The 13,024-nt window shown below is 58.8% G+C and overlaps 1 protein-coding gene across 3 annotated transcripts in view; it reads right to left on the minus strand.

The window, feature by feature from the left end:
* The window catches only part of PLEKHG5 (pleckstrin homology and RhoGEF domain containing G5), a 40,766-nt gene extending 28,225 nt beyond the window's left edge, over nucleotides 1-12,541 (minus strand). The window contains exons 1-2 of one of the 3 annotated variants that reach the window (XM_047791267.1): nucleotides 12,437-12,538; nucleotides 2,087-2,163 (exon numbers count right to left, since the gene is read on the minus strand). In XM_047791267.1, coding sequence (XP_047647223.1) covers nucleotides 2,087-2,110 — 24 coding nt within the window. In that variant the 5' untranslated portion in view covers nucleotides 2,111-2,163; nucleotides 12,437-12,538. Of the gene's footprint in view, nucleotides 1-2,086; nucleotides 2,164-3,076; nucleotides 3,116-12,436 lie in introns of those variants that run through there. The other 2 variants (XM_047791270.1, XM_047791268.1) reach the window with 2 other exon arrangements.
* Between the last annotated feature and the right edge of the window lie 483 nt (nucleotides 12,542-13,024).

The raw sequence follows: 13,024 nt of genomic DNA on the forward strand, positions 1-13,024 counted from the left end.
TGCCAGATTCTTAACTGCTGGGGCACCAGAGAACGCTAGTAATGCTTTTCTTCTGAGGTTCTCTTGAGGATTCAGTGAGCCAAGCATGAGGGCCTAACAACCTGCTTGGCACATAAACATGTTCATTCAGTGCTGGTTATTATTATTACAAACAATAGGATGTTCTTTGCTCCTTTTCTCACCAAACCCAAGCGTCATTCACCTCTGGTCACCCTCTGCCCCAGCCTGCTCATACCCTCGGCCAGACCTGCCTGCCGCCCCTTCGTCCCTGCCTCTGCCCTTCCGCCTATGGCAGTTCCCCCTCCTGGACTGCTTATGCCTTCTGCTCTGCTGTCTACATTTTTGCATCCTCCAGAGGGCACCTCCTCCAGGATGTCCTCCCTGACTGGTCCTTCTGCCTCTGATCGCCCAGGCATCCTTGTCCCTGAAGTCTGGTCTGTGTCACCAATCCCAAAGTGGGTCCTACCAGCAAAGGGGCTCAGGCTCTCCCCTCTGCAGGCTGGGTGACCCTCTGGCTGCTGACGTCAACATCAGCCGTGCTGCGTTGCAGGCAGCACAGGGTCAGGCTGGGGCTGGGACCTGGAGGCTGCCGAGGGCCCACATGAGCTCTGGCACCAGCTCTCATCTCACAGGCCTCACTCCTGCCCCTTCCTGCAGCAGCTCGAGGGCCTGGCCCAGGAGCAGTGGCCCACAGAAGAGGCTGGGACAGCGGGGCCTGGCTCCCTTTGCCACCCCTCCGGGTCAGGCAGAGGTCCCAAGGCTTTGCAGACCTCTGGCAGGATGTACGCTGGGGGTACCTGAGGGTCGTTTGTTGCCAGGAATCCCATCTGGGTGAGAGCAACCAGCCAACACCACAGCCCCAATGCCAGGCACCATCCGTGCCAGCAGACTGCAACTAACATCACCGCCGCCCCCTTGCCCGGTGACCACGGCAACGAAACGCCTCCCCCTCCACTGCCCGCCCCCAGAACAGGCCTCCGGTTCCTTCTAGCCATGGTCTTCCTGGGCAGAATGTAAGCGCGAGTGTCTGGGTGGAGGGGTACCGGGATGGCATTTTTAATCTGCAGCTGGCAGAGCTGAGCTACACATGGTTGGAAACAGGGCTCAGAGAGCACACAGATCTAGGTTCTGGTTCACATCTCAGCTCTCCCACGTCCTAGCGATGTGTTCTTAGGGGAGCCACCACCTCTCGGAGCCTCAGTCTCCTCAACTATAAACGAGAATAATGACAGGACAGATGTCAGAAGCCGGAGGGGGGAGACAGAGTCCTTAGCGCCTGGGCCTGACACACTGAAGCTTGGCAGTTAAGACGATTATTACTCAAAGGCGTGCTGGGAGGGGCCAAACTTGGGTTCAAACCCTGGCTCGGGCTCTCATGAGCTATGGGGCCTCAGCCAAGTCACAGGACCTCTCTGAACCTTGGTATCTTCATCTGGGAAACAGGGCGACAATGCCTTCCTGGCAGAGCTGCCACAAGCAGCATGTGAGACACAGAACCCAGCACGTAGCAGGCAGAAGTGGCCCCGCTGTCATTTTTATCCTTAGTCCTCTTGCCCGCCCCTAGCTCCCAAGCCCCAGCACTCCAAGGCTAGTTTGTCCCTTCTTCCAGCTTGTCATCCCCAGGCCCACAGTCATTGTCCCAAAGTGTCCCTGACCTATGCCCAGGCCTGAGGTATGGCCTGGTGCCCAGGAAGGATGCCCGTTGGGTACTGGAATAGAACCTTGCTGGGGAGAGGGGAGAAAGGGGGTGTCCCTCTTGCTGATTTTCAGCTTCCTCATCTGTGACATGGAGCTGCAGCTCCTGTCACCTCAGGGCTGTAGGGACCACAGTGCAGGAAAGGGCTTTGGGCACCCCTGTTCCTGCTAACCTTGGGGAAGCTCCCCCACATCATGCTCCGCCATTTCTGAGCCAGGGTCAGCTCCTCTGCCTCTTAGACCTGCTACCCTGTGGCACTGCCCAGCTCTGAACCCAAATGACACTGTGGCCAAGCCAGCGGCATCCTTGCCAGCCCCGTGACTATCAGGCCTGGATAGAGGATGGTTAGAGCCCTGTCCCCTCTACCCCCAGGCCCTCCGGCCTCCCTACCTTGGCCGCCCGCCCCTTGTCCATGCAGTCGGGGTTCTGACAGTGCAGCCCCTTCTCTTCGGCCAGGCTCCGGTCTTCTGCAAAGGAGAGGGGCAGACAGTTACCATTTGGGTGGGGCCCAGGGAGGGTGCAGCCCAGGTGGGGGCACCCAGGCCCCCCGGGGGGACCCCAGTAGCCTCCCGACCAGAGGATGGGTGGGGCTGTCTCCTCAATGCACCCTTCAAAGGAGGTCAGTGTCCCTTTCTCTTTTAAATGCCAACTTATCTGCAAGGGAATCTGTTTTCAGAGCCCTTTTCTTGTTGCAGCTCCCCAGGGAAATTATCCAGATTCCACGGGGAGAAAATGTCTTTAGAAATAAACTGCCCCCTCTCTGTCCCATTAGTGTGTGTGTGTGGGGGGGGCCCTCATTGACCTTGGGGCCCCAGGTTTCCTGGGGGATCCCTGCAGGACTGCTAGGGGAAGGGAGACTCCAGGGGTCCAAGATCTCTCCCGACCCCTGCCCTCCACATCGCTGCCTCTATGGAGGTTCACACACCCAACCCCGCAAAAGCCCCGAATGGTCCCCCTTATCTGCTGCCCATCCCAGAATTTGGCCGCTTCCAAGCCACCTCTCTTCCTGGGGCGCAGCAGAAGAGGGGGCAGGGAAGGGGGCCTAAGAGGCTGCCCGCCCGGCCAGCTTGCAGAGCCAGGGGAAGGGGTGCTGCAGCGTGCCCCGACACGGGGGCAAGGTGTGGACCCCCGCAGTCCTGATTCCGAGACCGGCGTCTACCTCCCACCTTGAGCAGGCCTTCCCTGGAGGAGGGGGCGGGCTGAGCCCCCGCCTGCCGAGGAGAAGGGGCAGGCCCTGCCCCCCACACGGGTCTTCCCCGTACCCCAGAACTCCCCAGCGGGCCCGCGATGCCCCTCGCCCGCGCCCCTCCCCGAGCCGGCGCGGAGGCGGCCAGGCCCGCCGGCCTGCATGGCGGGGCTGGGCCGGGGGCCCGCACTCACCCATGGAGGAGGCGCCGGGCTGCCGGGGCCACGGGCGGGGCGGGGGGCACCGCGGGCCGGCCCGGGGCGAGCGCGACGGCGGCTGGGGGCGGGCGCCGGCCGGGTGTCGGGGGAAAGGCCGGAGCGCCGCGGCAGCGGGACCCTCGGCGGCGAGAGGCGGGGCGGGGGCAGGTGGGCGGGGGGAGGAGCCGATGGGCGGATCCGCCCACGGGGGCGGGACTCCACGCCCCTCGCCCCGCCCTCCGCGCCCCCAGCCCGGATCCCGGCTGGGCAGAGCCTGCACGCGGACACGTGGGGCATCTGCCAGGAAGACGCGACCCACTCTCCTCCCCCATCTGGGGCCTCCTCCTCCTCTCTGAAAAGTCGTGGGTGCAACCAAAGACCATCCCTCGCCCCCCAGCTCCCTCAGCCTCCCTGCCACCTCTGATGAGAGCACCGCTGTTTTTGATGTGGTGGGGAGACATCTTCTCAAATCTCCTGGGAAGTGAGATTGAAGACATTTTAGACAACTTCGCTATTTCTCCTGATCAGAAAGATACCCATCTAAGCGGAAATGGTGCATTCTTGTAATTAAGAAGGAAGATCAGGACAGCTCCCTGCACCCTTGGACTCCCACCCCCAGCAGAGCCCGCCCCCCCCTCCGCCGCCCCCCCATACAGAGATGCTGTCACGGATGGAGGTAAGGGCTCCATAAATGGAGTGGGCTTGGTGGCTCCTGTGGTTTTATTACTCTTCATCTCCCGTGTTGGTTAGCATTTTTTAAAAATTTTGTGGAAGTGTAAAATAAATATGTACAGAAAGTGCAGCTTTCTCGAGTACACAGATCCGTGCATTTTCATTAAACATTATTTTTGCAGAATAACCTGCACCCAGATTAAGAAGCAGAGCATCACCAGCTACTCTGCGGAAGTCTCCGCTGGGGAGCATCCACTGAGCGGATGTTGTCCTGGCATCTGTTCCGGTTAGTTTTGCCTGGTCTTGTGCTTTATGTAAATGGCGTCGCAAGCTACTCGGACAGCCTTTTAATAGTTACAACACACTTTGCACTACAGAAAAGGAGCCTCGGGGAGGTGGCCAAGATGCCCCCAGAGTGGTCCTGAGCCTGTCTAGACCCCTTTGCACCAGCAGGTTGGTTCTGGGAGGGTCTGGGTAGATCAGACCCAGGTATGGAAGGTCCAGTTTCCTATGGGGCCCCGTCTCTCTCCCAAAGGCTCCCCCAGCCCCTTCTCTAGCCAGAGTAGACTGCCTGCCTTTCTACGTGTACCCCTTTCAAGGGCTGGCCCTGGGGACTCACGAGTGACCAGAATCCAGTCCCTGCCCTCAAAGACTCTCAGTGGAGGAAGCTGTGACAGATCTCTGGATTCTCTCAGCAAGTACACAGCCAGGGTCCTCTGAGGGCCCGCCATGAACCTAGCCCTGAGTTGAGCCCTGGGGACCCAGTGGTGACCTTGACAAGCCTTGAGGACTTCATGAGGGGCCTGGCAGAAGGCAAGGCCCTTTGGAAAGCTGCACATGTGAGGTGTCTTGGCCGGGAGGCTGGGTGTGGGAGCAGCTGCATGCGGCCCTCATACAACATCCTGAAACCTCCAGGCCGAGAGGGAAGCCATGACACAGTGACCCTCAGAAGACCCTTTGGGCAACGTGGACCTGGGCTTCTGAGAAGCACCCCGTGCCTGTCTGCCCCCCACTAATTCTCAGGACGGCCCCGACTCACCCAGTTCCTAAAATCCCACAGTTCTTTATTTTTTTGGCCACACCTGGGGTATGCGGAAGTTCCCATACCAGGGATCAAACCCACACCACAGCCGTGGCTGGAGCCACAGCAGTGACAACACCAGATCCTTAACCACTAGGCCACTGAGGAGCTCTGAGAATCACACAGTTCCGATTCCCCTCTCGGAATCTCCACTTCCTCAGCCGCAATGAGAGCCAGTGACACCTGTCCTGCATCTAGCTGGAGGCAGGGGCAGCTGAGATGGGAGATAGCCCTATGAGGACCCTGACCAGGTCCCCGGGGTCAGCAGTCCCTCTGGCCCTGTCCCGGCCCTGCCTGCCAGGATGCAGCTGCCTCGAGGGTGGGGTGGGAAGCAGGGGTCTTCTCTACCGCCCAGCAGCATCCGCTCTGCCGTCATGGTCTCCAGGGACCTGGAGATCTCAGCCGGCTTTGGGGAGTTTCCCATGCACCCTACCTGAGACTGGGGAACACAGCCAGATGAGGTCTGCTGGTAACGCTCAGTCCCTGTGTTCCCACAACCTAGGGCCTGGCATTGGGTTCTAACAAGATTTCTGGGAGTTCTCGCTGTGGCCCAATGGGACTGGCAGCCTCTCTGCTGCGCAGGGACACAGGTTCGATCCCTGGCCCGGCACAGTGGGTTAAGGATCCAGCGTTGCTGCAGCTGTGGTGTAGGTTGCAACTGCAGCTCAGTTGGATCCCTGGCCCAGGAACTGCATATGCCATGGGGTGGCCGAAAAGGAAAGAAAAAAAAGAAGACTTGTAGACTCTGGTCCTAAATTCTGTAGGCCCTGGGCTACTTCCTCCACCTCAGGGTCCTGGAGCTGCCTTGCCAGCTCTCTGGGTCCTGCCATGACTGCTCCAGGCCACTGCCACTGCAGGGCCAGGCTCCCCTCAGCTGTTGTGGGGCAGTTTTGGGTTCTGGAGCTCTTGGCACCGGTTCTTCCAAGCCCTGGAGTTCTACCTGGCTGACATCTCTGGCCTATAATGCCCACCCCGCCTGGTTTCAACTCCATCAAGGTGCTCAATCCGCTTTGCAGACACCCGTTCCCTTGGTGGTCCTAACCCCTCTGGAATCTAGTTTTCCTGCTCTCCGCACTAAAGCTACAACCTCCCAAGGACTGTGGGCCTGCTTGTCTCCCAGAGACTCCAAACACAGGAAAATCACTGAGGATTCTGATGGCTCTCAGGGCCAGGAGAGGGGCCTCTGGGGGCTCGGGAGGAACCAGGCACTGACCGGAACAGTCTGTCCCCATCCCAGGCCTGCCATGGGCTCCCCTCTAGCAAGTTGCTCCACTTCCAGCCCTGCAGAAAGCGTGGGCCCAGTAAGGACATGGTATCATACCACAGACATAGTCTATTGGGTCAGAGGGGGCCACCTGGCCCAGCCCAGTTAGATTTGCTCTCTTGAGAGTTTTTTGTTGTTGTTTTTAGGGCCGTATCTGCAGCATATGGAAGTTCCCAGGCTAGGGGTTGCATCGAGTTGCAGCTGCCGGCCTACACCACAGCCACAGCAATGCCAGATCTGAGCCACATCTGCAACCTACACTGCAGCTCAAGGCAATACTGGGTCCTTTAACCTACTGAGCAAGGCCAGGGATCAAACCTACATCCTCATGGATACTAGTCAGGTTCTTAACCCACCGAGTCACAATGGGAACTCCAGCTCTCTCTCTTTTTTTTTTTCTTTTTAGGGTTGCACACATGGCATATGGAGGTTCCTAGGCTAGGGGTCGAATCAGAGCTACAGCTGCCGGCCTACCCCACAGGCACAGCAATGCAGGATCTGAGCCCGTCTGCGTGTCCTACACCACAGCTGGAGGCAATGCCAGATCCCTTAACATGCTGAGCGAGGCCAGAGATCGAACCCACATCCTCGTGGATACTAGTCAGCTTCTTAACCTGCTGAGCTGCAGTGGGAACTCCAGCTCTCTAGAGAATTTGAATGGAGATGGGCAATGCCCATTGGGCTCCAGAGTCCCGAGCTTGTTGGGTAGCAGCTGGTCAGGGAGACGGCCCTGGAGCAGTGAGGCAGGGGAGGAAGTGGCTCTGTGAACTTGGGGCAGCTCCTGGGGATCCCGCCCTTGCTCCCCGCAGGGTCCCCACCCTGTAGAGCCCCTTTGACTTGGGTCAGATGGAGCAGGGGTCTGCCTGCTGGCCCTCAGCCAGCCCCAGGTAGACCCAGAATGCTGAATTTACCCCCACCCCAGGGTGCCCAAGGCTCTCTCTCTGGGTCTGAAACAGCCTGGCTGCCCTTCCGGCCTCCTTGGGCCCCTGCAGCTCCCACCATCCTGGGGAAAGCCAGGGCCCCTTGGCCAGGCAGACAAGCCCACGCGCCAGCACCCCCCTCTTGGTCTTAGTCACAGGATGCCGGTTCTGTGTCTCCTCCAACACGATCCCTACCACAACTGGCCGACGGGGCGCCTGGGCAGAAGCCGGCCGGCAGACATGTTTTGTTTGGCTGAGCACAGTGCTTCAAAAGAATTTGAATTGGTTGCCAACTTTGAAAAGTCAGATTTCACATAAAAATCCAGATTTCTGGCTTCTACGGACAAACCCGAGGAGCCTGGCGGCTCTAGACCCATATTCCTAATGGCTCCAGCTCCCAAGTTGAGTCTGCCTGAGACCAGCACACTCTCTTCCAGCCTCCGCAGTCCCCACCACTCCCTATCGCCTCACCCCAGCCCCCACACTCACCGCCTCCCCTGGGAGCGAAACGAGCTTCTGACCCCAGCCCAGCCCTTCTTGGTTCTGTTCCTCTGTCCCCTGCCACATTCTTCCCATTGCTGTCTACGGTCTACTGATATCCTGCTTACTGTCTAAGGCCCACGTCAAGTGCAGGGACCTTCCAGAAGGCCTCTCTATCTCATCCTATCCAAATTCCAGGTCAGTCTCTCCTTCCTTGATCCCACTGGCCTGGGATGGGCCTTAGAATTCACCTGTTACTTTGGGCCTCTCTTCCCCACCAGATCGCTCTGGAAACAACTGTCAATAACTGTAGCTCTGACGGAGGACCTGCCGGCCCCTCTCTGCTTTCCACAGCTGGTCTCATTTCACCGTCAAACCCTCTGCTGCCTGATCTGACCCCAAAGGCCAGAGGCTGGCCACTCTAGCGACTGAGCATGTGCGATGGGGCTAGTTCAAACGGACATGCGCTGTGCATGTGAAATACATAGCAGATTTGGAAGATTTCATGCAAAAAAAAAAAGAGAGAGAGAGAGAAGAGAATGCAAAATCTCATTGATGGAGTTCTCTATGGCACAGCAGGTTAAGGATCCAGGGTTGTCACTGCAGGTTCTAACCCTGGCCCAAGTTTTCCACATGCTCTGGGCCTGGCCAAAAAAAAAAAATCTCATTTATGATTTTTTATACAGATTATATATTGAAATGGTAAGGGTTTTTTTTTTTTTTTCTTTTTAGGGCTGTACCCATGTCATATGGAAGTTCCCAGGCTAGGGGTTGAATCGGAGCTGCAGCTGCCGGTCTACACCACAGCCACAGCAACGCGGGATCCGAGCTGCATCTGCAACCTACACCGCAGCTCACAGTAACACCCAGTGATCGAACCCACATCCTCACAGACACTATGTTTGGCTCTTAACCCATTGCACGTGACAGAAACTCTGAAATGGTAATGTGTTTGGAGTATATTGAGTTAAATTATATATATATATATATATGTATGTATTTTCTTTTTATGGCTACACCTGTGGCATATGGACGTTCCCAGACTAGGAGCTGAATTGGAGCTGCAGCCACAGCAATGCTGGATCTGAGTCCCATCTGCAACCTACACTGCAGCTTGTGGCAATGCTGGATCTATAACCCACTGAGTGAGGCCAGGGATTGAACCCACATCCTCACAGACGCTATGTTTGGCTCTTAACCCACTGAGCCACAATGGGAACTCTAAAATTTTAATAATAATTTCACTGGCTTGTTTGTAGTTTTCGCTTGTTTTTTTTAATGTGGCTAGTGAAAAGTTTTAACTGATGAAAGTTCTGTGGGGGGGTTCCTGTCGTGGCGCAGTGGTTAACGAATCCGGCTAGGAACCATGAGGTTGCAGGTTCGATCCCTGGCTTTGCTCAGTGGGTTAAGGATCCAGCATTGCTGTGAGCTGTGGTGTAGGTCGCAGACACGGCTCGGATCCCACGTTGCTGTGGCTCTGGCATAGGTCAGTGGCTACAACTCCGATTAGACCCCTAGCCTGGGAACCTCCATATGCTGCGGGTGCGACCCCAGAAAAGGCAAAAAAAAAAAAAAAAAGTTCAGTGGCATAGTATATTGTTCTGCACAGTTAAGAGAGGGTAGTATGATGATAATGCCTATTTGATAAATGAGGAAATTGAGGCTTGGGGTGGGGCCGCTTGCCCAGGGAGCCATGAGGCTGGGACATGAGCCGAGATCCTTGAGACTCCAGGTCTGCACTTCTGACCATTAGGCAACACCGCCCCACAATGCCCCAGGGGTACCCGGCAGTCGGGTGCTTGGCACACATGAATGGATCCTCCCCGTTGTCACCTACGTGCCCCCTTTCCCAGCTGGCTCCAGGCTGAGACAGTGTAGGAGAAACAATCCATGATATTCCCTGGGGGAACCCCTCACCTATGAGCCCCCTCCCATGAATCCTTCTGCTTCAAGAAGGCAGAGCTTCCCTGCCCACCACCTCCCAGCCTAGGCCTGGCCACGCAAAGGCTGCCCCTCCCAGGAAGCAGCTGTGGCCTCAGATGCCCTGCCCTCCAAGAAGCTTGTCTGTGGTTGGCCAGCTGCTGTGGACTGTGCTAGACTTGAACCCGTGTCACCAGGGCAGCCTGCAGAAGGGCAGAATTTGACCCAAACCAGCCCCAGAGCCCAAGGAGCATGTTCCAGGCAAACGGCTGCTGACCCCAGGAAGCGTCTGCCACTCCCTACCCCAGACCATCATGGGTGGCCCGGAAAGAAATGTGATTCCCTCCCAAAGCCCCATGAGGTGTTTTGGGGTCAGACAGTCAAGAGGGGACCCAGCTGGATGAGGGAGCATGGACCATGGCCTCTGATGCTGCCCCTGCCTACAGCCCAGAACCACGGGATGGCATTGTCCCTGGGGGCCTAGAGACCCCAACTGCTGCCCTGCCCACACCCGTGCCTTGGGCTCGGTAAGAAGAAGTGAGAGGGCACATTCAGGGTTCCTTTCTGGGTCCAGAAAGTTTCTGCACTCGGGCCCGGAGCCGGCCAGCTACTTCCTCTGGCCGAGGCTGCTGTGGGCACCTGCCCCTTGGCCACCACGGGCTTCCTCCTGAGGCTCCTGAGAGGAACTGAGAGTGGCCAAGGGAGGAACGGGAGCGGGACGGAGAGGCTGGTGTGAGATTCTGGCTCAGGGCAGTCATGCTCCGTGCATGAGCCCCACCCCACCTCGGGGCCAGGCTGCCCCAGGGCCCACCACCCACCCTTGATGGGCCCTGGCCAAGGGCTGGCTGGCTGCAGAGGACAGAGCCCACACAGACAGCTGTGTGCCCGGCTCTCCCACTCAGCTCACCCCCGGGGCCTGCTCACGCGCTGTGACCCACCTACTCCATGCCGGGGCCTCTTTCCCAGCCGGGGTCTGGCACGGGGACCTGAGGGTGGGCAAGGCCTGGTCTTGGGGCTCCGAGGCTGAGAGCCTGTGTGTCTGGATGCCATCGCTCTTGACCCCACTGAGCCTTGTCTTCCAGAAGGAAGGGGGTACCAAGGAATAGTCTCTGTCTCCAAAGTGTGGGCATGAAGATGCCAGCAGCCAAGACAGCTAAATGTTTGCTGTGGGGCCACAGAGCTGGAAGCAGTGGATCACTGGGCCATGGCTTGTGGGGCCCAGAGCTGGCAGGGACTGCCCTGCCTGGGGAGGCGGCTGGGGAGAAGAGGGGTGGGGTGGGATGGGGGTGGGGCAGGCTTCACAGAAGTTGCTCCAAAGCCCTGGGGAGGGGTGACACGTGCCTCGAAGTGACTGAAATGTAGAGGACAGATAAGAGCAGGGGGAATCGGCCCCGGCTCGGCCTCCCTGGCTTATGTCTGGGACTGGCCGAGTGACCTTAGGCCGGACCTCAGCCGCCTTCCCACTTTGATAGACAGGAACCTGCCAGATGAAGCAGACAGGACTCATCCCGCTCCCCAGGCCCCTTCCCCCAACCCATCCTCTGGTTCCAGAAGGGCGCCAGGCTGAAAGAGAAGGGGCGCTTTCCACCAAGCTGGCCAGTGCCTGCCCCGTGCCATCCTCTTGCCTCCCCCTGCTCCACGCCCTGCCCAGCATCATGGGCTCCCCACCCATCAGCCTCCTGCACAGGTGCCAGTGCTCCTGGGGCCCAGCTGGGCACCCTGCCCACCCCGCCCTGCCAAGCAGCCACCTGCCCCTTGTCCACTTTGGCCAAAGGGACAGGCAGCTGAAGGTAGTTGCTCACACGCGGGACATCTGTGCTTTATGCCCGCCGGGCATCCATTCTCCCTCTGAGAGCAGCATTGCCTGCCCTCCTGCATGGAACAAATGCCCCTGCCGTCTCTTTCCAAGGTGGGCACCAGGCCTGCCCATCACTTTCCATGCCAACCCCTGTGCCTGGCTCCTGCTCCTCTGGGCCTGTGGCCTTGGGGTTGGGGCAGGGTGGCCGAGCCTAGGGCCTGAGATGAGGCCAACAGAGGAGAGACTGAGACTCCAGTCACCACACCCTTTGGGCTCCTGCAGGCTGGACCTGGGCTTCCATCACAGGCACCAAAGCATCCCGACAGAATCCGAGTTGCCAGCCTGAGGCCAAACCCTTTTCTGGGCCACTCACTAGCTGAGCTGTGATAAAATGTGGCAATAATGGAGTTCCCTAGTGACCTAGTGGTTCAGGATCTTGCATTGTCACTGCTATGGTGTGGGTTCGATCCCTGGCCTGGGAATGCCTGCATGCTGTGGGTATGGCCAAAAAAATAACAAAATTAAAATATGCAACAGAAACAAAAAAAAGCCTGTGGCATGTGGGGTTTGAAGTGCTCCATGCGACAGCCCAGTGAGGCCTCCAGGCAGCCCCCGGCACCCCCGGAATCATCACCCCATTTTCTCCACTTTCCCGACATCTCACATCTGGGAAGTGGCCAGGTCCGCGTGTCCAAACCCAGGCCTCGGGGCTCAGCATCACCCACTACCTGTCCTGCCTCTCAAGCGGCTTAATCTCTCTCTCTGCTTCTGCTTCCTCACCTGCAATGAGGATAATGGGAGAAACATGTGTCCTGGGGCCTGAACATGAACATTCCAGAAAGACCTATCTCACCACATGGCCCTGATCTTAGAGGCAGAGGACAGAGGCTGGGCCCAGGAAGGACAGGAGGCAGCACCGCTGCCGTGTTCCAAGCCTCGCTGCGGGGCCCCCGCTGCCCAGCCCAGCCCCCCTCGGGAAGGAGAGGCTCCTCAGCCTGCCCTCTCTGCCCCTGATGCCCCAGGGTCCTCGTGCTCAGGCCCCTCTCCCCCACAGTAGCGGCTCTCAGGAGGGGCCCTGGGTCCCACGCAACTGCTGGGTCAGGGAGGGCAGGGGTGCGTGCACAGTGAATGGGCCACAGGCTCTGGTCCCAGGAAGGCAGCCAGGTAGACCAGATGTCCAAGCCTCTGAGCGCCCTCTTGGGGGAAGCGGGCCTGCACCTACCCCCGAGGTCCTCAATGATGTCCAGGGTGGAACTCCAGGAGAAGCGCTCCACGGCCCCCAGCTCCAGCTCGGCCAGGCCACTGGGCAGGGCCTCCAGCTCGTAGGCACCCCGCTTCTTCCAGTAGAAAAACATGCTGGCGTCTGGGGAGGCCTCCCCACCAGGCCCGTGCCAGAGGCTGGGCGGCCCCGGGGACCCGGGTCCCCGAGGCCCCGACGCAGCGGGTGCAGGGGCTGCAGAGGGGCTGCAGAGACCCTGGGGCTGGCCTCGGGGCGGGCAAGCGCGGCCCTCCCCGGGGAGGGGAGCATGCTGGGAGCGGCCGGGGGCCTCGGAGCTGACCAATGGCCAGGGCCCCGGCCCCACACAAAGCGCCTTTCTTCCCCTCCTACAAACATTTTACAAATTTCAACTTCCCGGCCCCCTCGGAGCCCCCACCAAGGGGATGGGCCAGCCGTCTGGGGATGGCAGAGGCCCGGAAAAGAGTCCAATTGTTCCGTGATCTCTTTGCTAAGATAAGTTTTCAGAGGAGAAAAATGTGCTGCCCCAGGAGCAATTCCAGACCCCCCCCCACCCCTGACCTCTGACCCCAG

Source organism: Phacochoerus africanus, chromosome 8 (genome assembly GCF_016906955.1).
Source record: "Phacochoerus africanus isolate WHEZ1 chromosome 8, ROS_Pafr_v1, whole genome shotgun sequence".
NCBI lineage: Eukaryota > Metazoa > Chordata > Mammalia > Artiodactyla > Suidae > Phacochoerus > Phacochoerus africanus.